This window comes from Ovis canadensis, chromosome 17 (assembly GCF_042477335.2).
Source record: "Ovis canadensis isolate MfBH-ARS-UI-01 breed Bighorn chromosome 17, ARS-UI_OviCan_v2, whole genome shotgun sequence".
Classification (NCBI taxonomy): domain Eukaryota; kingdom Metazoa; phylum Chordata; class Mammalia; order Artiodactyla; family Bovidae; genus Ovis; species Ovis canadensis.
Window position 1 is genome coordinate 22,945,625 of NC_091261.1, and position 27,418 is coordinate 22,973,042.

Sequence of the window (27,418 nt, forward strand, 5' to 3'; positions counted from 1 at the left end):
GCAGAAGCTGCACTCAAAGTTGCCAAGCAACAGGTCCCACAATTCCACAAGTGCTACTTCCCGCCTCCCTCCAGTTTTAATTAGCAAATTTAGAACTTTCTGGCTTTTGCTCTAAGTGATACACAGCTACAAATCCTGGAAAGAAAGCAGGTGGCCACTGGTTTTATAAATAAGTGAGTCCTGCTCATGATGGTTTAAGGTGTGGAGCTAGAGGACAGTGCCAAGCATTCATTTCTTCAAGGGTCTGAAGGCAAATGTGTCATGTTTGTGATGTCCACAATAGCAGCTGATGCGAATGGCTTCTCGTGTGTCATAGAGCAAAGGTACCGAAGCTGGTGGCCCTCTGGAGTCGCCCCAGGGGCTGGTAAAATAAGACCCCACCCCCAGCCATAGATTCTGATTTAACTGGTCTGGAGTAGGGCCTTGGCTTGACTCATTTTTATTTTATATTTTAAACTTCTTATTTTGTATCAGGGTATAGCAGATTAACAATGTTGTGGTGGCTTCAGGTGAACCACGAAGGTAATTTTTAAAAGCTTACTCCTGGAAGCTTCTAGAGAGCAGCTGGGGTTAAGAATTAAGGTCATTGAAATGCCACTGTGAATCTTTTTTTAGATTGAGAAGTCATAGCACCCTATCTTCTGTTCACCTGATTCCCTGCATCCTTCACTAATAATTACTCTAAAGCTGGTTAGCACAATTGCCTCTCCTTCTCTGCACTAACAATTCACTGGCAAATTGAAATAGATCTTTCCACATGTGTCTTTGCTCTTAGCACTTCTTGGAGCAGAACTTCTCAGCCCTCTGTGCTCATTCACGTGACCTGTGGGATGCTTTATAGAAACAGAGGTCCGATCAAGGTCACCTTGACCAGCCCTCCGGGAGTGGATCCATCATCAACCTTAAAGAAAGAGTCTCCATAGGTGGCTGGATCAGCATCTACTGGGCGCCTTAAACATGCAGAGGCTCGCCTGCCCTGCACAGACTATGGGAATAAAGCCCCGGAATCAACATATTGGGTTGGCCAAAAAGGTCATTCGGGTTTTCCTTACCAGTTTATGGAATAATCCAAACGAACTTTTGGCCAATCCAGGATTTCTATAGTTACGTGAGGGTGTGGCCGTTGATTTTAAATGCTGTGAAGACTGCTCCAAGAGCTGAATTTCAACAATCTTGTAAAGTGAGGCTGACATGCCACAGGGTATGCTTCTTTGAGAGTAAAATTACTTGCAGATACTTGTTAGTATGTCAAAGTAGGAGTATCTTTCTTTAAAAATTTGAAACATGGAACATAAGCATCTTTGCTGTAGAAGGATTAGGCACATGGCTGCCAGAGCATACTGCTTTTTCTTGGGGAGTTGGAGGTTTCTTGGAGAAACCCAGATGAAAGACGAAGAAGATGGAGATAGAGTGAAGGAGGAAAATGGAAACCAGGCTGCCCAATGCTTTTCAATGCACCCAGTGGCGCGTAGCAACTGCTTTGATGCTTAAACCTTTAGCCATTCTAGTAAAAATTGTGGTTTAAAAGCCTCTGCTAGCATTTACTCATCAATTGAAAGTCCTCCAAAAATGGAACTATTGGGAAACTATGGGATGTGAGGTGGAAAAGAAAAGCTCCCTCAGTTGTTTTGGAGGGAATAACTTTAAAAATACTTAACTAGCTAAGTTTACTTGGTGCAGTTAAGATTTAAACTTGTTGATTTTAAAATTGCTGTTACATCTGAAATAAACTTATGTGATATTCTGGCAAAAACCAAACCAAAACAAAACAAAACTCTGCTAGTTAAATATTGTTTTGAGGCAGGAAAATAAATAGAACAGACTGTGAAACATTATTCGTAGAAAACATTAAAAATTTTTCTCCTCAGACTATGTGTAGGCTTTCCTTACACTTGTCTGTAAAGAAGTGTATGATAACATAAACTCTTCAACAAATAATTATGGTATAAATGTACCTTATGATCACATTCTTGTCCTTTATCTTTATTTATTTCCTTTTTTTCTCCCCAACTCAATTATGATATCATTTTAACAATTAAAACTTTGAGAACCAAGAGTAGCGAAACTTAACAACTTAAGTGCAAAGGTCTAATATCGGTTTCGATAGGATTACAGCTTGGTTCATCAGTCTATTAGACATTGGATAAGTCTGCTAAAAATCGGTTGGACTTGAAATTAGAGGATAAATAGAACAGACTAGTTGAGTTTATTATCGCGAGTATTTAGTCTATAAAACCCTAGAATTCTTTGTTCCCGTTGTATCAGACGCTTCACCTTTCTTGGACATGGGTATTCAGGACTGATTCGCATCGTTTGACTTCCATGTTGACGGTCTGCGTGAAAAACTTCCTTTTGTAACTAAATTATGGCAAGCTATGTTGTTCAGTCCCTGGTTTGTTAAATGTGAAAAGACATAACCAAGCGCACAGTGACAATGAGCTCTGCAATTTAGTGAAAATAGAAGCTTCCTGAGTAACTGCCCTCATACCCCATATCGCCAGCAGGTGGCGCACATGTCACCTGATGCAAGGATAGGGTATTAACCGCCAGATCTTGACCAGGCTTTTGTCTTGACAGGCCGATTACTTTAATGAGCTGTTAATAGGTATTAATTAATTAATAGGAGTTTCATGGTTAAGTAAGTTTAGAACAGGTTGGGATAAACATGGTTCTTTACTGCAGAACGTTATGGCCTTTAACATTTCCGTGTGCCTTTCACATTTCCATGTGAATCTTTCAAAGGGAGCAGCATTTCTAAACTTATTTAACCACAAAACTACTTTTGTTGGGTGGAGAGCATCTCTGGGAATTGCTGTTTTGGAGGACAGTTCAGGAACTTTCAGGGACTTCTCCAGTGGCTCAGCGGCTCAGGAGTAAAGAATCTGCCTGCAATGCAGTAGATCTGAGTTCAATCCCTGGGTCGGTCAGATCTCCTGGAGGAGGAAATGGCTACCCACTCCAATATTCTTGCTGGAAAAAAATCCCATGGACAGAGGATGCTGGCGGGCTACAGCCCATGGGGTCACAAAGAGTCAGACATGACTCAACAACTAACACAGACACACCAGCCTAAACCATTGACAGCCTGGCCAGAGGGAGAATCAAACAGTATTTTTTCTTAATTCAGATGTAACATCAAACAGTAAAGTACACAAATATACTTTATATCGTGTACATCCATGGAACTACGACCCAGATGTATCACTCTTGTTTCTTTCCAGTCAAAATAGCATGTGTATGCTGCTGCTGCTAAGTTGCTTCAGTCGTGTCCGACTCTGTGCGACCCCACAGATGGCAGCCCACCAGGCTCCCCCATCCCTGGGATTCTCCAGGCAAGAACACTGGAGTGGGTTGCCATTTCCTTCTCCAATGTGTGAAAGTGAAAAGTGAAAGAGCACGTTGTTGTTGTTGTTCAATAGCTAAGTCATGTCTGGCTCTTTGCAACCCCATGAATTGGAGCATATCAGTCTTCCATGCATGTCCTTCACTATCCCCAGAGTTTGCTGAAACTCATGTCCATTGAGTCAGTGATGCCATCCACCATCTCTCCTCCGTTGACCCCTTCTCCTCCCACCTTCAATCTTTCCCATCACCAGAGTCTTTTCCAGTAAGTCAGCTCTTGGCATCAGGTGGCCAAAGTATTAGAGCTTCAGCTTTTAGCACCAGTCCTTCAGCCCTTCCAATGAGCATTCAGGATTGATTTTCTTTAGGATTGACTGGTTTGATCTCCTTACAGTCCAAGAGACTCTCAAGAGTCTTTTCTAGCACCACAATTCAAAAGCATCAATTCTTCGGTGCTCAGCCTTCATTATGGTCCAACTCTCACATCCGTACATGACTTCTGGAAAAACCATAGCTTTGACTGTATGGGCCTTTGTCAGCAAAGTGCTGTTTCTGCTTTTTAATACACTGCCTAGGTTTGTTATAGCTTTTCTTCCAAGGAGCAAGCATCTTTTAATTTTGTGGCTGCAGTCACCATCCGCAGTGATTTTGGAGCCCAAGAAAATAAAGTCTGTCACTATTTCCAGTTTTTCCCCATCTATTTGCCATGAAGTGATAGGACCAGATGCCATGATCTTAGATTTTTGAATGTTGAGTTTTAAGCCAACTTTTCACTCTCTTCTTTCACTTTCATCAAGAGGCCCTTTAGTTCCTGTTTGCTTTCTGCCATTAGAGTGGTAATATCTGCATATCTGAGGTTATTGATATTTCTCCTGGCAATCTTGATTCCAGCTTGTGCTTCATCCAGCCTGGCATTTCACATGATGTAGTCATCATAGAAGTTAAATAAGCAGGGTGGTAATATACAGCCTTGATGTACTCCTTTCCCAATTTGGAACCAGTCTGTTGTTCCACGTCTGGTTCTAACTGTTGCTTCTTGACCTGTATACAGGCTTCTCAGGAGGCAGGTAAGGTGGTCTGGTATTCCCATCTCTTTCAGAATTTTTCAGTTTGTTGTGATCCACACAGTCAAAGATTTTCACATAGTCAATGAAGCAGAACTAGATGATTTTTTGGAATTCCCTTGCTTTTTCCATGACCCAGTGGATGTTGGCAATTTGATCTCTGGTTCCTCTGCCTTTTCTAAAACCAGCTTGAACATCTGGAAGTTCACGGTTCATGTATTGCTGAAGCCTGACTTGGAGAATTTTGAGCATTACTTAACTAGCGTGTGAGATGAGTGCAATTGTGTGGTAGCTTGAGCATTCTTTGGCATTGCCTTTCTTTGGGATTGGAATGAAAACTGACCTTTTCCAGTCCTGTGATTTGCTGGCATATTGAGCATACTTTCACAGCATCATCTTCCAGGATTTGAAATAGCTCAACTGGAATTCCATCACCTCCACTAGCTTTGTTCGTAGTGATGCTTTCTAAGGCTCACTTGACTTCACATTCCAGAATGTCTGGCTCTAGGTGAATGACCACACCATCATGATTATCTTGGTCGTGAAGATCTTTTTTGTACAGTTCTTCTGTGTATTCTTGCCACCTCTTCTTAATATCTTCTGCTTCTGTTAGGTCCATATCAACATTCAGAAAACGAAGATCTTGGCATCTGGTCCCATCACTTCATGGGTAATAGATGGGGAAACAGTGGAAACAGTGTCAGACTTTATTTTTTGGGGCTCCAAAATCACTGCAGATGGTGACTGCAGCCACGAAATTAAAAGACGCTTACTCCTTGGAAGGAAAGTTATGACCAACCTAGATAGTATATTCAAAAGCAGAGACATTGCTTTGCCAACAAAGGTCCATCTAGTCAAGGCTATGGTTTTTCCAGTGGTCATATATGGATGTGAGAGTTGGACTGTGAAGAAAGCTGAGCGTCGAAGAATTGATGGTTTTGAACTGTGGTGTTGGAGAAGATTCTTGAGAGTCCCTTGGACTGAGAGGAGATCCAACCAGTCCATCCTAAAGCAGATCAGTCCTGGTTGTTCTTTGGAAGGAATGATGCTAAAGCTGAAACTTCAGTACTTTGGCCACCTCATGCGAAGAGTTGAGTCTTTGGAAAAGACTGTGATGCTGAGAGGGGTTGGGGGCAGGAGGAGAAGGGGACGACAGAGGACGAGATGGCATCACCAACTTGATGGACATGAGTTTGGGTGAACTCCGGGAGTTGGTGATGGACAGGGAGGCCTGGCGTGCTGCGATTCATGGGGTCGCAAAGAGTTGGACACGACTGAGCAACTGAACTGAACTGAACTGATGTGTGTTTTCATACAGTAGTGTGTATGGAGTTCAACAAACACACACACAGGTCACTACTTTTTTTGATTTTCATCACCATAGACTAGATATGTCAGGCAGAAATTTACTGATGAAACCCATATGATTCCAAAATGAAACCCAGGAAGATACCAAGTAATAGAAATGCCCAAACCCACCAGGATTCTCTTGAGAAAAAAGACCCATGTGAAGCTTGAGCTTCCATCTCAACAAGAATCTGTCTCCTGCCCATAAAGTGCCTAATTCTGATATTTGGATAAACACTACCAGCAGCTGACTGAGCATATGGAATGTGTTATAGTTAATAACTGTCTGAGTCTGTCAGTTATGATAATATTAATTTTCAGTCCTTGATCTTTTAATAATTCCTTCAAACTTACCCACTGTGTGATTTGGAAACTTTAGTAACTTATCAAAAACTGTGGTAGGTGGTCTACAAGACATAGAAAACAAGGAGCTAGTTGCCACCAGAATTGGATGGAAATAAAAGAAGGGTAAAATACAAAAGAACAGGAAATAGAAACTGATAAAATTAGTGAAGAGAAGCCTAAAGGGAAGGATCTTTTTCTTTTCTTTCCTGAAATTTATTGGTTATGTTTACCATTTGAAAACTGAAATTGATTACGAGGTGTAGACACTGTGATCCAAATTTTGTTTAATAAAAAGTTTATGTATGTCTAAGAAAAGGCCTAGTGGGTTATGTACACAAATGTTAATACTTATCACAGCTGAGTAGCAGGATTACATGTGATTTTATATTTTACATTCCTTTCTTTATTTTCTAAATGTTTTGCAATGAATATATGTAACTCACAATCAGAGTCAACATTTTATGCCACAAAAATGAAGGCAAATGGAATACATCCATATATAATCAATCTCCCTAATCCTGCAAAAGGTCTTTCTTGAGTTTACATTTATTTTTCTCTTCCAATTCGTGTGTGTGTGTGTTCGTGTGGGTAGAGGGAATAGGGAAGTAGAAAAAGATCAGGTATATAATGGACCCCAAGCAATTATCCTTCAATTAAAAATAAATCAACACTTTTAAAAAGGGGATTGATCTTAGTGGATTAGTTGCTAAATGCTTGAAGGCAAATAAAAGGTGATTAAACTCCTCACAGCTTTAACCAAGTTGAATCCTACATGGAGATCGCGGTGGGAGTAGGTGGAAGGCACAAAACAAAGTTGTTAAATCATCAGTTAATGCATGTTTGTTTGTGAGCAAAGACCAGAAGAGAAACCCTCTTAAGATTTAACTGACCCTTCATTCTCTGTTCACTGAGGCGGGGTTATTTGCCTATCTTGTTGGCTTAGTCAAGTGGGAATCTAAGTTCTACTCCCTTTTTCCTGTTAATCGCACTGTGTGCTGATTTGGGGTCCACAGGTTTAGGGGCATGCACAAGGCCTGAGAAAAGGCTACCCTGGAACGATCAAGGTTAATACTTCATCCCACCTCCTTTGTGTACAATATGAACAGCAACAGGTTTATAATGTGCCCAGGTATTTACAGGCCTCTGTTAGCAATTCTGAGGTTATGCTTTGAACCAAGAGATGCGCAACAGTATTTTGTGCTACAGAATTTTGAGTATTCCAATAAACGTAATTTTAGGGTGCTCTGGGGATTTGCACTAATTCAATGTATTCCTGCCCTTTGGATGCACCAGTCTTGGTAAGGACCATTCACTGTGTAGCTTTGTCTCTGTGGCTATGTATGAGGTTTACTCAAAATTTGTTCACTCTTCCACTCATTGAATAAAGATTTATTGTGAGCCTACTCTGGGCCATTGAGCAACACCACCTATTATTTTGCACCCTACAGACTACTTCCTACAAACACAGTGATATATGTAATACCAGTGGCATTATTCCTGCCACCCTGGTTAGGATTTGTTCACTAATGAAGAACTATTCAAGCAGAGAACTGTGTTAAAAGGCAACAAACACCGTACAAATTTAATGGGAAACACTTTCTAAATATTGGGAAGTAAGCAAACCATGTAGAGTGAAGTCACTTCTGTTGTTGTTCTAAGATGTTCTATTTCTCCAACAGATTATTTGAGAAAAATTAGTTTGAGTTAAATGTTCATATTGCAAATACTGGGTTGGCCAAAAGTTTCATTCAGGTTTTTCCATAAGACAGTATGAAAAAAATCCAAAGAAACTTTTTGGCCAGTCCAAAGTCAAATGCGAGGGCCTGATGCTAGAGAGGCTTCATGTACATGAGACAGCTTTGAACAGAACCAGGGTGAGTTTAGGAGGGCAGAGCACTGGAGTACCCTCCAGCCTTCCTGCACTCTCTGCTGGGCTGCACTCTTGTTTCCCGGCAGGATAGCCTGGAGCAGCTAGACATTTCAGCGTGGCTTTCCTGTTGCTCGTGGCTAAGTGCTTTCAGATGCCTCTGTGACATCCCCACTACTCTCACAGGAACCCCACCTCCCAGGCTTGTACACTGTCCTTTGGGATAGTCAAAGCCAGATACTAAGTTCAATACCAAGGTATGGTAGAAACTGTAGAACGTAAACAGAAGGCTGGTCCCTTGACAAGAGAAATAGCAGAAGTCTCTCGTGATCCTTTTATTTTATGGGTTTTCAAGGTACTGAGGGAAGGCAGAACTGGGAGGTCAAGACTGTTCTTATTTGAAGGGGGGATGGAGTGCGGTAAAATCTTTGCAGAACTTTCCCTCTTTGAGTTAGGCTCAGACAGGAATTGATGATGATATGAGTTTGTGAGCGACTGAACTGAACTGAACTGAACTGAGGGCTGCCTTAAGAAAGTACCACAAACTCAGTGACTTAAAACAACAGAGATGGGGACTTGCCTGGTGGTCCAGTGGCTAGGACTCCACGCTCACAATGCAGGGGGCCCAGGTTCCATCCCGGCAGGGAACTAGATCCTCCATGCCCCAAGTAAAAGGCTCTGCATGCCTCAACTAAGACCTGGCATAATAAAGAAGTAAATAAATAAATGTGGTTTTTGAGAAACAGAAAGGTAAGGTCTCAGGTCTGCAGGCTGAGTCTGAAATCAAGGTGTCAGCAAGGCTCAGGCGTCTCTGAAACACAGAGGAGGGTCCTTCCTTGCCTCTCCTGGGTGCCGGTGGCTCCCCGGCCATCCCCAGCATCGTCTGGCTTGTGGCTGTGCTGCCCCAGCCTCTGCCTGCCTCGTCACCGGCATTCACTCTGCATCTTAGCCCCCATGCGTCTGTCTTCTTGTAAGGATTCACTCTGCATCTTAGCCCCCACGTGTCTGTCTTCTTGTAAGGATACCAGTCACACTGGACGGGGGCCCATCCAACTCCAATATCACCTCGTCTTGGCTAATCACATCTGCAACACTGCAGAATCCCACTTTATAATAATACATCAATCACACTTGTTTACATCTCACCTTATTCCAAAACAGATCAACCTATGTTCAGTAGACATTTGTTTCGTCTGCCTGGCATTCCACTGGGTTCTGCAACTAATGACTCACGTGTCTTGGGAGAATGGGTCTTCCCCCAACCCCAAATGTGCACGCATGCTCAGTCGTGTCTGACTCTCTGCTGCCCCGTGGACTGCAGCCGCCTAGACTCCCCGATCCATGGGATTTCCCAGCCAAGAATATGGGAACAGGTTGCCATTTCTCCTGCCAGGGGATCCTCCCAACCCAGGAATCGAACTCGCGTCTCCAGCAACTCCTGCACTGGCAGGCAGATCCAACCCCAAATAGTTCCAATCAGTTACGACAGCCCACAGCACTGGTCATGGAGACAGACACGTGACTTGTCAGGCAGACCAGTCCGGTGCTTCCTCAAGACTCTCAGAACTGAATCTCTGGAGATAGGGCGGTTCTTCCTCTGGACCTGGGTGCTGCTGCTTGCCATTTCTCCAGCTAGGTGGAGGCAGCTAGAGAATGGTCTCAAAACAGAGAGAGGAAGAGATGCAGAATCCCAGCATCGCTTGTGGCCCTGAAGCTCGCTGCACCCCTGTTCCTCTCCCTGAATGATTAGATGAGCCAATACACTCCTCTTTTCACCCAAGCTAATAGGTTTCTATCATTTCGAGACAAGAGTGCTGGCTAATACAGATGCTAATATTAAATTTTGGGAGGCTTTGTTTTTAATGTCTAAAATATTATCTTCAACCATAAGCAGAAAAATCTACTGGAAAAGAAATACTGTGAGGCACCATTCTCCAAAAGAGTTAAATATATTAGGTTACCGTGAAGAAAGGTCTTAAAGATAACATACTAAGCAGGATCTTACCATCTGAATTATGTACAAATCTCTTACTCATTCTATACAACAGAGGTATCCGTGAATAAAGACAGTATCTGAACCGTCTTACAGAAAGTATGAAATGAGGTTCATAAAATACTTTGGGCAACTGGAAAATAGTATTTTTAAAATCTAATGTATATAATATTTTACATTTGGGGATAGTGAGTTTAGATAAATTTCTTAATATTCCTATTGCTCAATTTCTTTTTCTGTAAAAAGGGGCCATGATACCTTTAAAGGGTTGTTGACAGAATTAGCAATCATATACAATAAGTCCCCTACATATAAACCTTCAAGTTACAAGCTTTCAAAGATGTGAACATGCGCCTGGTTCCAGCAAGGAACCAGAACCTGTGCCATAACATGAGGCCTGGGTGCAATCGGAGCTTGCCCTTCATTTGCTACTGCTGACCATCCTTCAGCTCCACCATCTCCTACCCCCCTCCCTCCTCCAGGAACTCGTCTTGCCTGTTCACTCGATGCCAGCCCCTGTATGCCAGCTGTTGTGCTGTACTGCTGTACATTTCTAGGCTCTGTACTGTAAGATTTAAAAGTGTTTTATTTTTTGTTTGCTTTTTATGTATTATTTGTGTAAAAAGTATTATAAACCTATTTCAGTACAGTGCTATATAGCTAATTGTTAGTTGGGTACCTAGGCTAACTTTGTTGAACTTAGGAACAAACTGGACTTACAGATGCACTCTTGAATTCCCTCATACGTAGGGGACATACTGTATACGTGAAGCTGGGAGATACGATTCCACTGAAGGTGATACTTCCAGACAAGGAGAGACTGATAGACATGCAGGAGCTGATAGACATTTTGAAAAGGGGGCTGGTGTGGGAGAAATTTTCTGCAAAGATTGTGGGCTTGTGTGCTGGGGAAGAGACAGGAGGGCGAAGGTCAATGGGAGTTGCGATGGTAGTTGGTCCTGACCCCAGCCTGATGGACCAGTCCCCATGAGAGAAGAGGCAAGGATTCTATGTTCTGGGAACACAGCACTATCTTGGCAACTTACGAGCTTCACAGTTTAGGAACATTTAAGCAGGCAGCATTCTCCTACAGGAAGAGCGCCAGCCAAAATAGTGGAGCCCAACAGAAGCCTGTGGGAGTAAGCTGCACCTGAGAGCTGAGCTTGTTTGTGAATCAGTGAGGAATCCCTGCTGCTGCTGCTGCTAAGTCGCTTCAGTTGTGTCCGACTCTGTGCGACCCCATAGACGGCAGCCCACCAGGTTCCCCCGTCCCTGGGATTTTCCAGGCAAGAGCACTGTAGTGGGTTGCCATTTCCTTCTCCAATGTGTGAAAGTGAAAAGTGAAAGGGAAGTTGCTCAGTCGTGTCCGACTCTGTGCGACCCCATGGACGGAAGCCCACCAGGCTCTTCCATCCATGGTGGTCTCCAGGCAAGAGTACTAGATTGGGGTGCCATCGCCTTCTCCGGAGGAATCCCTAGGACTTCCAAGATACTTCAGGGGACCGTGGTCCTGCCTGATGTGATGGAATCCTGAGTCATCAAAATTCAGGTGTAAAAGCAACTTTACTCATAAGAAGAGAGTGTCGATCCTGGGTTTGATATGTAAGAAGATTTGACACTGAAGTATGGGCTTCTCTGGTAGCTCAGATGGTAAAGAATCTGTCTGCAATGCAGAAGCCCCAGGTTCAATCCCTGAGTCAGGAAGATCCCCTGGAGAAGAGAATGGTAACCTAGGCCAGTATTCTTGCCTACAGAATCCCATGGACAGAGGAGTCTGGTGGGCTGCAGTCCATGTGGTCGCCAAGAGTCGGACACGACTGAGCAACTAACACTTTCACTTTTCATGAGCCTTACTTTTAGTAAATGGCTCTACTGTCACCCTAAGACACCCCCCTGTGGAATTCTAACCGCAACTCAGATTGGCCAGGTGGATGGTACAGGCTGCATGATTGCCTCTGTGTTAGTGAACAGCAGCATTAATTGAGATGAAGCATTTGGACTTGCTTAGAGTGGAAAAGTTCACTGACTTGGATGTGCCCACATCTCATTCTGTCAAGAAGTTGAGGTGCCTCAGCAAAGTTAATAACCTCCAGGTTACTTCTATGCATCAAACTTTCAGGTAAATATCTATGTACTTTGACTCATAATAGGATCATTTACATTTTACATGATGATGTTGAATTTTTTCTTGGAAAAAAAAAAAGGCATCCGATATTATATAACTGCTTTTGTGCCATTCCAATACTCCATTATCAAACATGCCCCTGATGACCTCAAGAAGTGAACTTCTAAAAATGTTACAGGGAAGAATTATCAACATATATTCATGTCACATGGGTGTTAAATTTAGTAACCAAAATGAAGTAACCTACCATGTAATTACTAATTAGAAGTAATTAGTAACCTACAATGAAGGAAAGAAAGCCAAGTAGTCTACAGTTCCATTCTGATGGTTCTTTTCCAAGGAAAATTCCAACTTGTTCGTCTTACCTGAACAACGATGGTGACATTTAGTGAGTATCCTAATACACTGTGAGTCACACTGTACCCCAAGATGTATCCCTGGATGAGGAGACTTAGACTTTATAAGAAGTTTCAAAATGGCTGACTTGGAAAGCATTTGTGTTTCTGAAGCCCCATGTGGATTTCCCAGGCTCTGGGGGCAGCTGGGCTCCACCATCTGCATGGATCAGTCATCCCTGCTTCTCAAAGTCCTTGCAGTTGGCCAGTTCTTGGCAGTAGCACTGTGACTTCTAGGATGGCAATCTACTGGGTGAGTGCAATGTTAGAACTGCTTTCACTGCTTCTTCCTGTTATTTCTTGCATTAAAGACTGGATTACATAAACATTGAGGACCACATGTACACTGTTCATGAGCTTTTGTCTCCAGCGTATACTGGGTAATAGGGACAAAGGCTTAGGGGAAGAGGTAAACAGCCAGCCTAGTGATTATGGAGAAAATTTCCTGCTAGGTTGTATTGTGGCAGCCACTGTTAACTACGGCTATACCTCTACAAGAAAGTCCAGACATTTTAATGAAATTTGGTATTGTTTTAGAAAAATGTGTCAATTTTGGAGCTCAGTTTGGAAGACAGCATATTTTTACCCATCTACAGAAATGATAATGATTAAAATTAATGATAATTTTGCTTTTGACAAAAGTGAAGTTTCCAAATAGGAAAAGGAGTACATCAAGGCTGTATATTGTCACCCTGCTTATTTAACTTCTATGCAGAGTACATCATGAGAAACACTCGGCTGGATGAAGCACAAGCTGGAATCAAGATTGCCAGGAGAAATATCAATCACCTCAGATATGCAGAGGACACCACCCTTATGGCAGAAAGTGAAGAGGAACTAAAAAGCCTCTTGATGAAAGTAAAAGTGGAGAGTGAAAAAGTTGGCTTAAAGCTCAACATTCAGAAAATGAAGATCATGGCATCTGGTCCCATCACTTCATGGCAAATAGATGGGGAAACAGTGGAAACAGTGCCAGACTTTATTTTGGGGGGCTCCAAAATCACTGCAGATGGTGACTGCAGCCATGAAATTAAAAGACGCTTACCCCTTAGAAGGAAAGTGATGACCAACCTAAATAGCATATTAAAAAGCAGAGACATTACTTTTCCAACAAAGGTCTGTCTAGTCAAGGCTATAGTTTTCCCAGTGGTCATGTATGGATGTGAGGGTTGGACTGTTAAGAAAGCTGAGTGCCGAAGAATTGATGGTTTTGAACTGTGGTGTTGGAGAAGACTCTTTAGAGTCCCTTGGACTGCAAGGAGATCCAACCAGTCCATCCTAAAGGAGATCAGCCCTGGGTGTTCTTTGGAAGGAATGATGCTAGAGCTGAAACTCCAATACTTTGGCCACCTCATGCGAAGAGTGGACTCATTGGAAAAGACTCTGATGCTGGGAGGGATTGGGGGCAGGAGGAGAAGGGGACAACAGAGGATGAGATGGCTGAATGGCATCACTGACTCGATGGACCTGAGTTTGGGTGAACTCCGGGAGTTGGTGATAGACAAGGAGGCCTGGCGTGCTGCGATTCATGGGGTCACAAAGAGTCGGACACTACTGAGCGACTGAACTGAACTGAAGTCAGGTTTGTTTTTCCAGAAAAGAATTATCCGTTTGGGATAGAGATGAGCTCATTTAATTCTTACAACAACCCTAAGAGATAGCAACTCTCCATTGTTAAATATTTATTTAGCACTTACTATGTCCAGGTACATATTAACTAACTGTCTGTATATTAACTAACACAGTTCTTTCTCTTTTTTAATAGTTATTTATTTGGCACATTGAGTCTTCACTGCTGCATATGCAAACTGTTAATTGTGGCATGAGAGATCTCGTTCCCTGACCAGGGATCAAACCTGAGCCCCCCGCATTCCGAGTGCAGAGTCTCAGCCACTGAACCACCAGAGAAGTTCCAAGACAGTCCTTTCAACAACTCTGGGTGAATACTATTATCAATCCCATTCATTAACTGAGGCACAGTGAAATTAACTAGTTTGGCCAAACTAAAATTAGATGATGTGAATCTGTTTTGTGAAACAAAGAGTGTCAACTGTAACACCTCCAACAACACCTCCCAATTACCGTGGTCTTCCCAGGTGGCGCTAATGGTAAAGAACTCGCCTGCCAATGCAGGAGACTTCAGAGACAAAGGTTCAGTCCCTGGGTCACGAGGACCCCCTGGAGGAGGGCACGGTAACTCACTCCAGTAATCCTGCCCGAGAATCCGAGGAACAGAGGAGCCTGGCGGCCACAGTCCACAGGATCAGACAGGACTGAAGCGATCTAGCATGTAGCACACACTATTACGGAGCAATTTAAATACACTCTCATTTTAATCATTCCAACAACTCTATAAAGTAGCTATGCGTATGTGTGCTCAGTCGTGTCTCTTTGTGACCCCACAGACGGTAGCCCGCCAGGATCCTGTGTCCCTGGAATTCCCCAGGCAAGAATACTGGAGTGGGTTGTCATCTCCTCCTCCAGGGGATCTTCCCAACCCAGGGATGGAAGCCACGTCCTGTGTCTCTTGTAATGGCAGGTGGATTCTTTACCACGGAGTCACCTAAGCCCATAAAGTAGCTGTTCTTGCCCTGATTTTACAGATGAGGAGGTCAGTGCATACAGAGGAGTAATAACTTGCCTCTAGTCATATAGCTGGTTAGTGACAGCACTGAGACTTCACTCTGGGTTATCTAAGTCAAAACCTGTGTTTTTGACCAGGTCAGGGGTCCAGCATGCTAAAATCAGAGGTGGGGAGGAATGATGGCATTTTTGAATTTAATAAAAGGGAACATGAATTATTTTTAAAGGTCACAAATATTTTACTGTATTATACAGTATATATATACTTTACTATATTATACAGCTTCTAGTATAGCAAATAAAAAAATGTGAACCTTGGAAATTGGTCTCTATATCATGGCCAATTGTATAAAAACCACACAAGAAACACAAAGAAGGTTTTCTAATGCTTTTTATGGCTGTATATATAACATATAAAAGCAGTTCAAGCTGAGAAATAAATGCATAGAAAAATTTAGGCCTAACAAATGCCACCCTTTTCTGCCTCGTTTGTAACAGTGTGTCTGTGGCCTAGCGCTGCTTCCATTGGGCCACAGATGGCAGGGCTGCTATTCCCTGTAACCGCTTACTTACTAAGGGAAATTACCGAATTCCTTCTCTGGAAGATTCTAGAAACAGCTTTTCATCTGATAGGATGGTCTGATAGTGGTCCTTTTTAAAGTTAGGTAAATTGACTGTGTGACCTTTTCAATTTTCTCCTAATCCTAAAATATCAGGTAGGTATGCCAATAACACTAACCTTAAAAAAAAAAAATGTAAAACAATGTTTGCTAAAATAGTAATAATGGAGAAATTTTATGGTTAGAAATAATTTTACTTAAATGTACATAGTCATAACTATCATCAAATACTATAAAATATATTCAAAGAATTAACTAGAGCAGGTACTTTAAAGACTATCATAAAATATCGTAAGATTATGATGTAATTAATAAGACCATGGGAAAAAACGGAACTTTTTATAAGGTCTGCACAACTTCATGTACTGTAACTTTAACAGAATGATAATAACAAGCAGACTTTGAGCATTTCTAGTGCACCATCACGACAGCAAAATGATTTTCCTGTTAGCTCATTTATCCTCACCAACCCTATGAAGTCACCATGTCAATTCCATTGTGTGTTAGTTGCTCAGTTGTGTCCGACTCTGCCACTTCATGGACTGCAGTACACTAGGCTCCCCTGTCCATGGAATTCCCTAGGGAAGAATTCTAAGCTGGGTAGCCATTCCCTTCTCCAGGGGATCTTCCCAACTCAGGCATCAAACTTGGGTCTCCTGCACTGCAGGCAGATTCTTTTCCATCTGAGTCACCACGTTTACCAGGGAAGAAACTAGGAAACTCAGAACGGTAGGCGTGTGTGTGTGTGTGGCTGATTCACTTTGCTGTACAGCAGAAACTAGCATGACACTTTAAAGCAATTATATTCCAATAAAAATAACAATAAATGAAAAGAAAAGTAGGTCATTTGTCCAAACTGACATAGCTGGTAAGGAACTGATCTGGGTTTAAACTCACCACTCCCAATACCAGAACCCAAGGTCTTAATCACTGTGCCATGCTTCCTCCAGGACAAAACTGGTTCCTCATCATCAAGAATCAAGTACATTTTTAAGATGCTAATATGAAGTCAAACGGCCAAGAAGGAAGAGAAGCAGAAACTCTGATAACATTCAAACTGAATAACCCTTCAATCGTTTTGACCTCACTTGGGCCTTTTCACGATATACTCTCGACTCCTGGGGATTACTGGACCCACATTATTTGCAGCTGATTTCTCCAGTTCCCTTGGGCTCTCCTGCCTACAGCAGGGGATCCTCAAGTCTAGATGAGCAGACTTTAAAGTTGTTCACATCCCTACACATTCCAACTTCTGTGCTACTCATGTACACGGCCACTTCAGAAATTCCTAGAACAGTCTGGCATGCTAAATGTCGTGATTTCCAGCTCTTAGAAACCCAGTGCATATTATTCTAGCTTCAAGGAAGACTTCAAAAATGCAGCCACTCTGGCTTACATTTTCTCTGGAAACTCAGAGAACAGAGAACCAAAGAAAGCATTTTAAGGTACATCTTTCTGTCCTCAGCTGTCTCTGCTTGTGACTGCTGAGAGACACCATCCTACAGGCCACCGTGTCAGGGTATAAGAACAGGAAGAGGTGGAGCTGAGGAACACACAACATGTACCTTGCAAATGCTGCTGACCGCCTGACCTTTGACATCTGCGTCTAATGCTCTTCGACTTTCCAAGCACAGTTCACAAATAAGGAGGCCGAGGGGCACCACGAGAGAATTACTGGAAAGACAAGCACACGGGTGACTTTTAATATTAAAATACTTTATTAAAAGATATATTAAAATCACTGTGTAGGCGGCACTTCATTAGTGTCTGCTTTTAAAAGCTTTCAACAACAGGTCTGCTGCTAGTCCTGGGGACAGGGCCCCACTTAGAACCCTCTTTTCCAGAAGAGGAATCTGTTCCCGGACTGCAGGGTGGGTCCTGAAATGCTCTATGACGTTCTCCTGAATGAGGTTCCACATCCAGACCTTCTGCTGCTTCTGTCGCTTGGCGGCCAGCTCCCCACTGACAAGCATCACCTCCTGGAATTCTTTCATTTTATCCCACATTTCAGTGATTCCCTCTCCACTTCGGGCAGAAATACGAATTACCTGTTGAAAAGGGAAGAACCAGAATTATTATATTCACAATGATAGAAAACCCTTTCGTGGGGATGCTGGCATTTGCCAATTAATATTTACAGTCTGTGGAAAGAGCTAAGTGACAAAAATGAGATCTTTTATCACTGTGTCAAAGTAAATACACTGAGAAATATGCTAAGATAACTTACTAAGATTACTAAGTGCAAAGCAGAAATCAGACACGGACTCTAGGTCAAATTTTTAGCTCAGAGGTTTATTTTGACCAAGGATTGCTTGCACGGTCTTTAAAGGTCACAGAAGTGAACTGTGGGAGGGTCACTGGGATGAGATGGGCAATGCTACGCAGGTTTCCTTGAGGCCTGCGTGCCATACAATGAAACCGAGTTGAGAACACAGCACTGTTCCGTCAAACAGCATGATTTGGCAGGTGCTATGACCTGAGCATCAGTGCCCACACAGACAAGGTGGCTTCAGACACAGCAAAAAAGACAGGATGCTGGGAGCCAACAGCAAGAGACGTCACCATCGTTCTCATAGCGAAGACAGCTGATTCTTTAATAACAAGGTGTCCTTCTACAGATAAAGTGTACCCATCAATATCACTGAATCACTTACCACTGGATTTTTTTTTCCTTACTAAAAACATCACCCAACAAATATAATGGGAAGGAAAGTTACCATACCAAAAGACTTCTCTCTCTTACTCAAACTCTAATATAGATAATTAAGTCATTAATTGCGCCATAATCTTAAGGGTGGATCTTTTCAGAATGGATTTGCCATCACTTCCAAATAGCTCCAGCCCAGCATTAAGCAATCTAATCTATCACCTCACATCCAGTTTTTGACATTTGGTGGTTGACGGACTATATTTAAAATCATAACTATGGGCTCTGGCTTTGTCATAAGTTTTAAAACTGTGATCTCACATTCAAGCAAAGATTGACTGTATGTCTAGCTTGGGACTTACATCCTCTCTTCTGATGCACACAGTCTACTTGGGGAGAAAAATGCAGAACGGAACGCAAGCTAACCTTTGGTCTCCAGACTCCTGAACGCCTGCGCAGTAATTTCAGCGCACTCACATACTCTGCTTGTATCCTTCGAGCTGGCACGATCAAGTCTCCGTCGGATTTGGTGATAGCCACCAGATCTGCCATCTCTACTATTCCTCTTTTGATGCCCTCGTGAGAAAAAGAGAGGAAAGTGACTTATCCCAAATATTTAATGCTAGAAAACATGGGACACCAGTTCACGCTAGGGTTTTGAAAGTCAAGTATGTAACTGTCTCTGCACCTTCTACTAGGAATCACAATTATTTGATGGAATTTACTCAAAAGCATCACGTCTCAGGATTATGAAAGTCATTTGTACTATCTCTTTCAAACTTGGAGACTAACATGCTGGAATACATTCAGAATTAGAGTAAATGCATCATTCAGACACAATGTGATTGAGTGACAGTTCACACGGTCTCATGATGGATTCCACTTCTCCCAGAGCTCACCCTGCAGGAAGCAAAATCATCATCATTCAGGTGCTTCTAAAGAAAACACCCTGTCACTAACATATGCATTTCCAGAAACAAAGTCTTTGAAGTTTCCCTTAAATAGATGCAGCTTTTTTTTTTTTCTATTTGCATCTGAGGAAAAAATAACCTGATGGCTAAAAATGTCTCAATCTCTTGATTTAAATTACACTGTATGAAAACACTAGAAAAATCCTAAGGCCAAACCTTATGTGGAAAATGAATATTTTGCTATCTAAGATTAAAACTCCTTTTCAAGCATTTTAAAACATAACTTTCAATGATTAAATTCTACTAATGTTTCTAAACTGCAGCAACCGGAGTCTGATGTCACTAGTTTTTCAGAATAAAGAATTTAGTGGAGGACAGAGGAGCCTGGTAGGCTACAGTCCACGGGATCACAAAGAGCAGGACGTGACTTAGCAACTGAACAACAGCAGCAGCAACAGCTGGTCTTTGTCCAAGGTTCCTGGGAGGTAACCTCTAGAGCCTTGTCGTCTCCTGAGTGACAGGAGCGACTCCATTATTCACAGTGAGTGCCCAGAACGGTGCCTGAGTTTATGCAAAGAGATATTCGGAATGGGGGCTGACCGCACCGGAAAGTCACCCACATGATTAAGGGGCAGGGGCTTTGAGCCACGTGAGAGCAGCCTGATGGCCTTTGGGGGGTGGCGGCTGCAGATTGAGTTTCCTCACACGGATGGCAATTTGGTCAATCACACCTCCATAATAAAACCCCAACAAAAACGACCGGCACTGAAGCGCAGGAGAACTCCATGGCTGGTGATACACATAAGTGTGCCAAGAAGTAAATGTGTCCTGAGGACACAGAACCTTTGAGGCTGTGACCCTTCCAGACCTGTCTCTCTGTGTCTCTTCATTTGGCTGGTCTTGATTTGTCTCCTTTATAATAAAACTCTTACTGGCGACACAGTGCTTTCCTGATCTGTGAATCCTTCCAGTGAACTACTGAACCCGAGGGGCAGTGTAAACCCCCACCTTTGCAGCCAGTCAGAGGCATGGGGGGCGTGGGAACCCCAGGCTTGCTGCTGGAGTCTGGAGTGAAGCCAGTCTTGTGAAGGGTGGGGCCCCCACTCTGTGAAGGCTGTGCTAACTCAGGGAGTCAATTCCAGACAGGCATTGCAGGCCAGAGGAGGAACTCTATTCTACAATACACAAACCATATTAGTGGGATCCCAGTTTAAAACCAAAGGCATCTCTCATGCGGAGTATTTCAACCGACTATAGCACAAAACACCATGGAACAGTCTCTTGGCTGGAGCTACTGCTAAACTGGCACACTCGCACATTGCAGGTGGAAAGTCTGAGCTGTATGATTAGCTCAAGGTCATAAGTTCTACAACTGTAAGTCGGGGAAAAAAAAATGCAGAGTTTGCCTGCCTTAGGTATTTTAGCCAATGTGAATGATATTTCTTCCCCTACACTAATATCAACTTAATTGACAAAAAATCACAACATTGGGAACTTGTACTTTCAGAGATGTATACTTTGTGTTTGGCAGGGGGTGCTGAAAAAATCAAAATAATTACCTGTAACTCATCTCCTCCCGCTGGTGGCAGTAGTAAAATGAACATGTCAACCATGTCAGTGACAGCAAACTCCGACTGTCCCACACCTGAAATTTTAAGTCACAACTGTCTACTAAAACAGTCACAAAAATCTGACTTTCTCGACTACCCTGAGCATTGCTTCCATTCCAGTTCAGGAATCACTCAGCATCACATGCTCAACCTGATCCCACTTTAAACACCCTGAACAATGTATTAAAGGCCGCTGCCTCACCTGATGAGCAAAGCTGTCCTCCCCACCTCGCCCCCGCCCCCACTCCCACCGGCTCAGTCTCTGAACAGGGAACGTGGAGACCTGCGCTTCCTCCTCGCTCGCAATGCTCCTTCTCGGCTTCCCTTCTGTGGGTGGACAGCCGGAGTGTTTGATTCTAAGCTTAGACCAGGCCTGTCCACAGGGCAGCTTTCTTGCCTCCTCACCCTTCTATCAGCCCTGCAAACCCCACCATGGATCAGTGCTACTGTCTGCGTCTCTCCCAGAGAAATCCCTTGACGGTGTGGACGGGCGCCGCCAGAGGGTCATGGGCTCCAACGCCAGCGCCTTCTTCCTCGCGGTCCAGGAAAAGCGATGGCCCTCAATGCAGCTTCCTTCCTGTTTCCCAAACTGCAGTGCCCCCCAACGGGGCCATGCGCATTCACTGCTCTGATTCTCGGTGGAAGGCCCTCTAGCCCCTCTGTTACTCAACTCTAATTCTCCCTTTAAAACTGAGTTCCTCTGTCACCTCGTCTCCAAAGTCTTCCCTGATCCCCTAAATCTGAGCGAGGCTGTGTCACAAACGCTGATCACACAGTAATACAACAGACTGTCTCTCCATAGGAATGTGAGGTTCTCAGTTTTTCCTTTTCAGTATATTCACTGGGTACAACTATGTCCTAGGGATATAAAGATAAAACATGATGTGCCCAAGTACATTAGCTTTCTTAATGAAAACATATTGTAGACATATGACTGCCTTAAGAAAATGGGGTGTTATGTTTTTTGTTTGGTTGTTTGGGTTTTTTTTTTGGCCATGCCACAAGGCTTGTGGGATCTTAGTTCCCTGACCAGCAACTGAAACAGGGCCATGGACGTGAAGGCACTGAGTCCTAACCACTGGACCACCATGGAATTCCCAAATTGGGTGTAAAGTAGTGTTTCCACAGGTCATCCTAATGCTGACAGTTCTCCTATGGGCACTGAAAACATACCACCTCGTGTCATTACTACACAGATATAAGGCTTATCCTTTGCCAGACTGGATGAATCACAAGCAGGAATCAAGATTGCCGGGAGAAATATTAACAACTTCAGATATGCAGATGATACCATTCTAGTGGCAGAAAGTGAAGAAAAACTGAACAGCCTCTTAATGAGGGTGAAAGCAGAAAGTGAAAAAGTTGGCTTGAAACTCAACAATCAAAAGACTAAGACCACGGAATCCAATCCCATCACTTCAGGTAAATAGGGGAAAAAATGGAAGCAGTGACAGATTTTCTTTTCTTGGGCTCCAAAATCACTGCAGATGGTGACTGCAGCCATGAAATTAAAAGACACTTGGTCCTTGAAAGGAAAGCTGTGACAAACCTAGACAGTGTATTAAAAAGCAGAGACATCACTTTGCCAGCAAAGGTCCATATAGTCAAAGCTACAGTTTTTCCAGTAGTCATGTATGGATGCTGGGAGTTGGACCATCCAGAAGGCTGAGCACCGAAGAATTGTGGTGCTAGAGAAGACTCTTGAAGAGTCCCCTGGACTACAAGGAGATCAAACCAATTAATCCTAAAGGACATCAACCATGAAGATTCATTAGAAGGACTGATGCTGAAGCTGAATCTCTAATACTTTAGCTACCTGACGCGAAGAGCCGACTCACTGGAAAAGACCCTGATGCCGGGAAAGACTGAAGGTGGCACAGGATGAGACGGTTAGATAGCACCACTGACTCAACAGACATGAGTTTGAGCAAAGTATGGGAGACAGTGGAAGACAGAGGAGTCTGGCAGGCTGAAGTCTATGGGGTTGCAAAGCGCTGGACACAACTTAGTCACTGAACAATAACGAAAAAGGATTATAGCCTACATACTCGTATCTCCTAGAGAGTCTGAGATAGCTTATATTTAATTATCTCTTTAGTAAGTATCTGTTGAATGAACAAAATGAAATTAGTTGTCACTCATCTCTATAGAACGTCCATTATAATAGTGCTTTATTGCGTGAGGAACTCCGCCCATGGCAAAGGTCATGAGGAAGGAGGCTTGGCATTCGCAAAGGCGTGATCAAGCCTCAGGAAACCCCCTGTTCCCGAGCATCCACCCCCAAAACCACAGTCTACCTACTTTACTGTTTCATGCTCTCACCTACACCTCTAACTTTATGGGGGCTGTTCTCCACCGGTTCTCTCGGAGAAGGAGTAAACGTGCAGCTCCAAGTCAATAAAAATTCCTGGGCGTGACAAGAGTGTTTCAGCTTACGGACTCCTCTGAAGGTCATCTAGCCCGCCTGTATAGGTTCGTCCGGCCACGTGTGATTGTTTACAGCCTCCCAACCTGAGAGGCACGAGATGTTTTAGACTTACTAAAGGCAAATTCCTTTGGTAAGTTGGAAATTGTCAGTATAGTGGGTTGGTTAGGAATTATATTGGTGAAGGGTTTTTTCATTTGTTGTGCCAATAATTGCTGCTAATTCCCTGCCCTGGGTGTGACAAGGGTGTCTCAGGTCAAACCTCTCTGCTGGCAAACTAGCTTGTGTGACAGGATTATCCTGTTTACTACCTCTCAACCATAAACAGCACAGAAAGTTTGGGATTATTTTGAGAGTCTTAATTAGCATAGGGCTTTTCTCATTGTTGAGTCAATGATTGCCGCCAGGCCTCCATATCCTTAGGTACCTGGGAATATATTAATCAATGTATTTGGAATATAGAAAAGGAAATATAGTAGTTTTTAAGGTTAACAATACTAGACTTTTTGAGTTAATGAATTTTCTCTTTTGTAATAGATCATTGTACTTTGTTATAAATCACTGTGTCCTTGCTATGTAAAAATGTAACTTTATCACTATCTTAAGACCAAATAGATCTTAAGGGGAGCACTGGTGAAAGGATTTTCATTTGTTGGGCTGATGTTTGCTGCTAAATCTCCATATTCCCTGCCCTTATAATGAATATAACTAGCATATAGGAGAAATAAGTATTAACCTTTAAGCATATAGGAGAAGTAAGTATTAACCTTTAAGATTAATCATGTTAACCTTGGATTAAATAAATTCCTTTCTTGACTGTAACTCACTACACCCTCACCCTATAGGAATGCAACTTTATTTGGAGGGTTTTACCTGGTTTAAGAAAAAACACCCTTGGAAAAAATAAGTTTTTTGGTTATCATAAAGAAAGGGTCATAAAATGTCAGCAGGTCTCATGGCCAGAACATGATGTAAAACCCCTAAGACCTTTTTTTTAATACATTTATGTGAAGCACCTGATTTTGATAAAGGTCAGGACTGCTGACCCCCACGTGACTCTGTATTCATCCCTATGTGTAACAAAAGGTATATAAGCAAACCCAAAAATAAAGAAATGGGACCAGTTTCCGCAAAGACTGATTCCCCCATGTCGCTTCTTTCTTGCTCTCCGTTTTTCTGGCCGAATTCCCATCTGGTGCATGGGTACCCACCAAGCCTACTAATTTTGCCTAGGCTTCTTAAGATCGGACCGGGGGGGCCTCAGTGCCTCCTCTCTTTCAGGAGAACGGGAAGACGCCTGCGGCCTACGTAGGTGGTGATTGGTATTCCATGTAAACCAAGTTATTCAGCCTCTTTTCTCTGCTAATTTTCTAATCCCTCTCTATCTGTAATTAAATAAGTTATTTCCAAGGATGCCAACTCTGTCCCCACCTTCGAATCACCCTGGATCCACCGGGGCTGGACCTCTGGCACTTTATTGTTATGAAATAGAAAACACTCACCCACAGTTTCAACAAGAATGACGTCATATCCGCCTCCTTCACACAGAAGAATAGCTTCATTTGTGGTCCTCGTCACACCTCCTAAAGTGCCTCTAGTTGGAGACGGCCTGATGTATGCATTCATATCTCTAGATAACTCAGTCATTCGGGTTTTGTCACCTAAGAGTGATCCTGAAACACACAGTTACATTTTACAATCACAGAATACCTATAAGGGCCAGTGATCAATCAGCCAATTCTTAGGGGAAATGCTTTAGGACATTTCTCCCAAAATCTCAAACTATATCTCATACTATAAAACTTTCTTCCAACACAGTGTATTGTAATGATACCAAATCAACCTGTTTAACATTTCCAGCCCCTCAAATGGCTCACTGACTAGCGGTTCAAATCTAGATTCTTCAGCCCTGCACTGGAGGCCCTGAGATTGCCACCTAATTGCTTGTCCAATTCAGCTTCTACTAATCCCCAAACCAAGCTTCCATTTCAGCTGGCGTGGTTTCTTTACTGTCATCTTAACGTGTTTATCAGTATCTAGAGATATGTGCACTTGTCACACCTGGGGGGTTGGGTGTCCTGGTATCTGGCAGGAAGAGACCAAGGATACTGCCGAACATCCTTCAGTGTGCAGGACAACTGTCCACAACATAGAATGTCCTTAACAACTGCCCACAACATAGAGGGCCATTTAAAGAGAAACTGCTTTAATCTGTGTTTGTTGTCTGTAGGCTCATTTCTTACATATTCTGTACACCTAATGCTTGTTCATGGTAGGCAATTAATGCAATACCTATTGAACAGAACCGGTGCTGTTTCAGGGCTTACTTGCAGGTATTTTGGCAAACATCAGTACCTGCAAATTCTAATAGACTGAGAGCTCTAGAACGAGTGAGATTACCTTGTATCTTCTTTTTGTTAGTACATAGTAACATTTCCCGAGTTTGATCCCTGGGTCAGGAAGATCCCCTGGAGAAGCTAATGGCAACCAACTCTAGTATCCGTGCCTGGAGAACTCCATGGACAGAGGAGCCTGGCGGGCTACCGTCCATGGGGTCGAAAAGAGTCAGACACAACTGAACAACTAAGCACATAACATCTGAAGGGGGTGGGTGCTGTGCTAACCTGAATTTTAATTTCAGCTTAACAGCTGACTTTTCCAAGGCTGATGCTAAACACTAAGGCGTTCCTTAAAGAGATGATCTTTTCCCTGATGAGTCCAAGTTCAAATTCTCATAGGTTCTAATTCTAGAGGATATACCTACGACAGAGCTCAACTACCATATTTACTGTACATAAAATATTCTAAGGTAGTTTTCTGGGTGAAATCATCTCTGTGTAAGTCAACAATCTGCCAAAGCTACACTTTAAATTATTATCCTATAGATTCCCTACACACCAAACTAAACATTTATGGAATTACTGTCCCATATAGCTGTCTGTCAGTAAATCCAAAACTGTTGACTGCAGGCCCTTAGGGAGGTCTCCAAACTTCCACTGCAGGGGGCCTGTGATTTCAAAATACAATAAGGGTTGACAATAGCTTCTCAAACTTCAGTTCAGTTCAGTTGCTCAGTCATGTCTGACTCTTTGCAACCCCATAAATTGCAGCACGCCAGGCCTCCCTGTCCATCACCAACTCCCGGAATTCACTCAGACTGGTGTCCATCGACTCAGTGATGCCATCCAGACATCTCATCCTCTGTCGTCCCCTTCTCCTCCTGCCCCTAGTACTTCCCAGCATCAAAGTCTTTTCCAATGAGTCAACTCTTCACATCAGGTGGCCAAAGTACTGGAGTTTCAGCTTTCGCATCATTCCTTCCAAAGAAATCCCAGGGCTGATCTCCTTCAGAATGGACTGGTTGGATCTCCTTGCAGTCCAAGGGACTCTCAACAGTCTTCTCCAACACCACAGTTCAAAAGAATCAATTCTTCAGCACTCAGCCTTCTTCACAGTCCAACTCTCACATCCATACATGACCACTGGAAAAACCATAGCCTTGACTAGACGGACCTTAGTCCACAAAGTAATGTCTCTGCTTTTCAATATGCTATCTAGGTTGGTCATAACTTTTCTTCCAAGGAGTAAGCGTCTTTTAATTTCATGGCTGCAGTCATCATCTGCAGTGATTTTGGAGCCCAGAAAAATAAACTCTAACACTGTTTCCACTGTTTCCCCATCTATGTCCCATGAAGTGATGGGACCGGAGGCCACGATCTTCGTTTTCTGAATGTTGAGCTTTAAGCCAACTTTTTCACTCCCCTCTTTCACTTTCATCAAGAGGCTTTTTAGTTCCTCTTCACTTTCTGCCATAAGGGTGGTGTCATCTGCATATCTGAGGTTATTGATATTTCTCCTGGCAATCTTGATTCCAGCCTGTGTTTCTTCCAGTTCAGCGTTTCTCATGATGTACTCTGCATAGAAGTTAAATAAGCAGGGTGACAGTATACAGCCTTGATGCACTCCTTTTCCTATTTGGAACCAGTCTGTTGTTCCATGTGCAATTCTAACTGTTGCTTCCTGACCTGCATACAGATTTCTCAAGAGGCAGGTCAGGTGGTCTGGTATGCCCATCTCTTTCAGAATTTTCCAGTTTATTGTGATCCACACAGTCAGAGGCTTTGGCATAGTCAATAAAGCAGAA

General features: G+C 43.0%; 1 protein-coding gene across 4 annotated transcripts in view; it reads right to left on the reverse strand.

Moving 5' to 3' along the window:
* Positions 1-17,380: 17,380 nt before the first annotated feature.
* MMAA (metabolism of cobalamin associated A) overlaps positions 17,381-27,418 on the reverse strand; it is a 32,387-nt gene continuing 22,349 nt past the window's right edge. For all 4 annotated transcript variants that reach the window (XM_069556761.1, XM_069556762.1, XM_069556763.1 and 1 more), the window contains 4 exons: positions 24,777-24,947; positions 20,799-20,884; positions 18,755-18,904; positions 17,381-17,729 (listed from right to left, as the gene is read on the reverse strand). In XM_069556761.1, the coding sequence (XP_069412862.1) occupies positions 17,442-17,729; positions 18,755-18,904; positions 20,799-20,884; positions 24,777-24,947 (695 nt within the window). In that variant the 3' untranslated portion in view covers positions 17,381-17,441. The remainder of the gene's footprint in view (positions 17,730-18,754; positions 18,905-20,798; positions 20,885-24,776; positions 24,948-27,418) is intronic.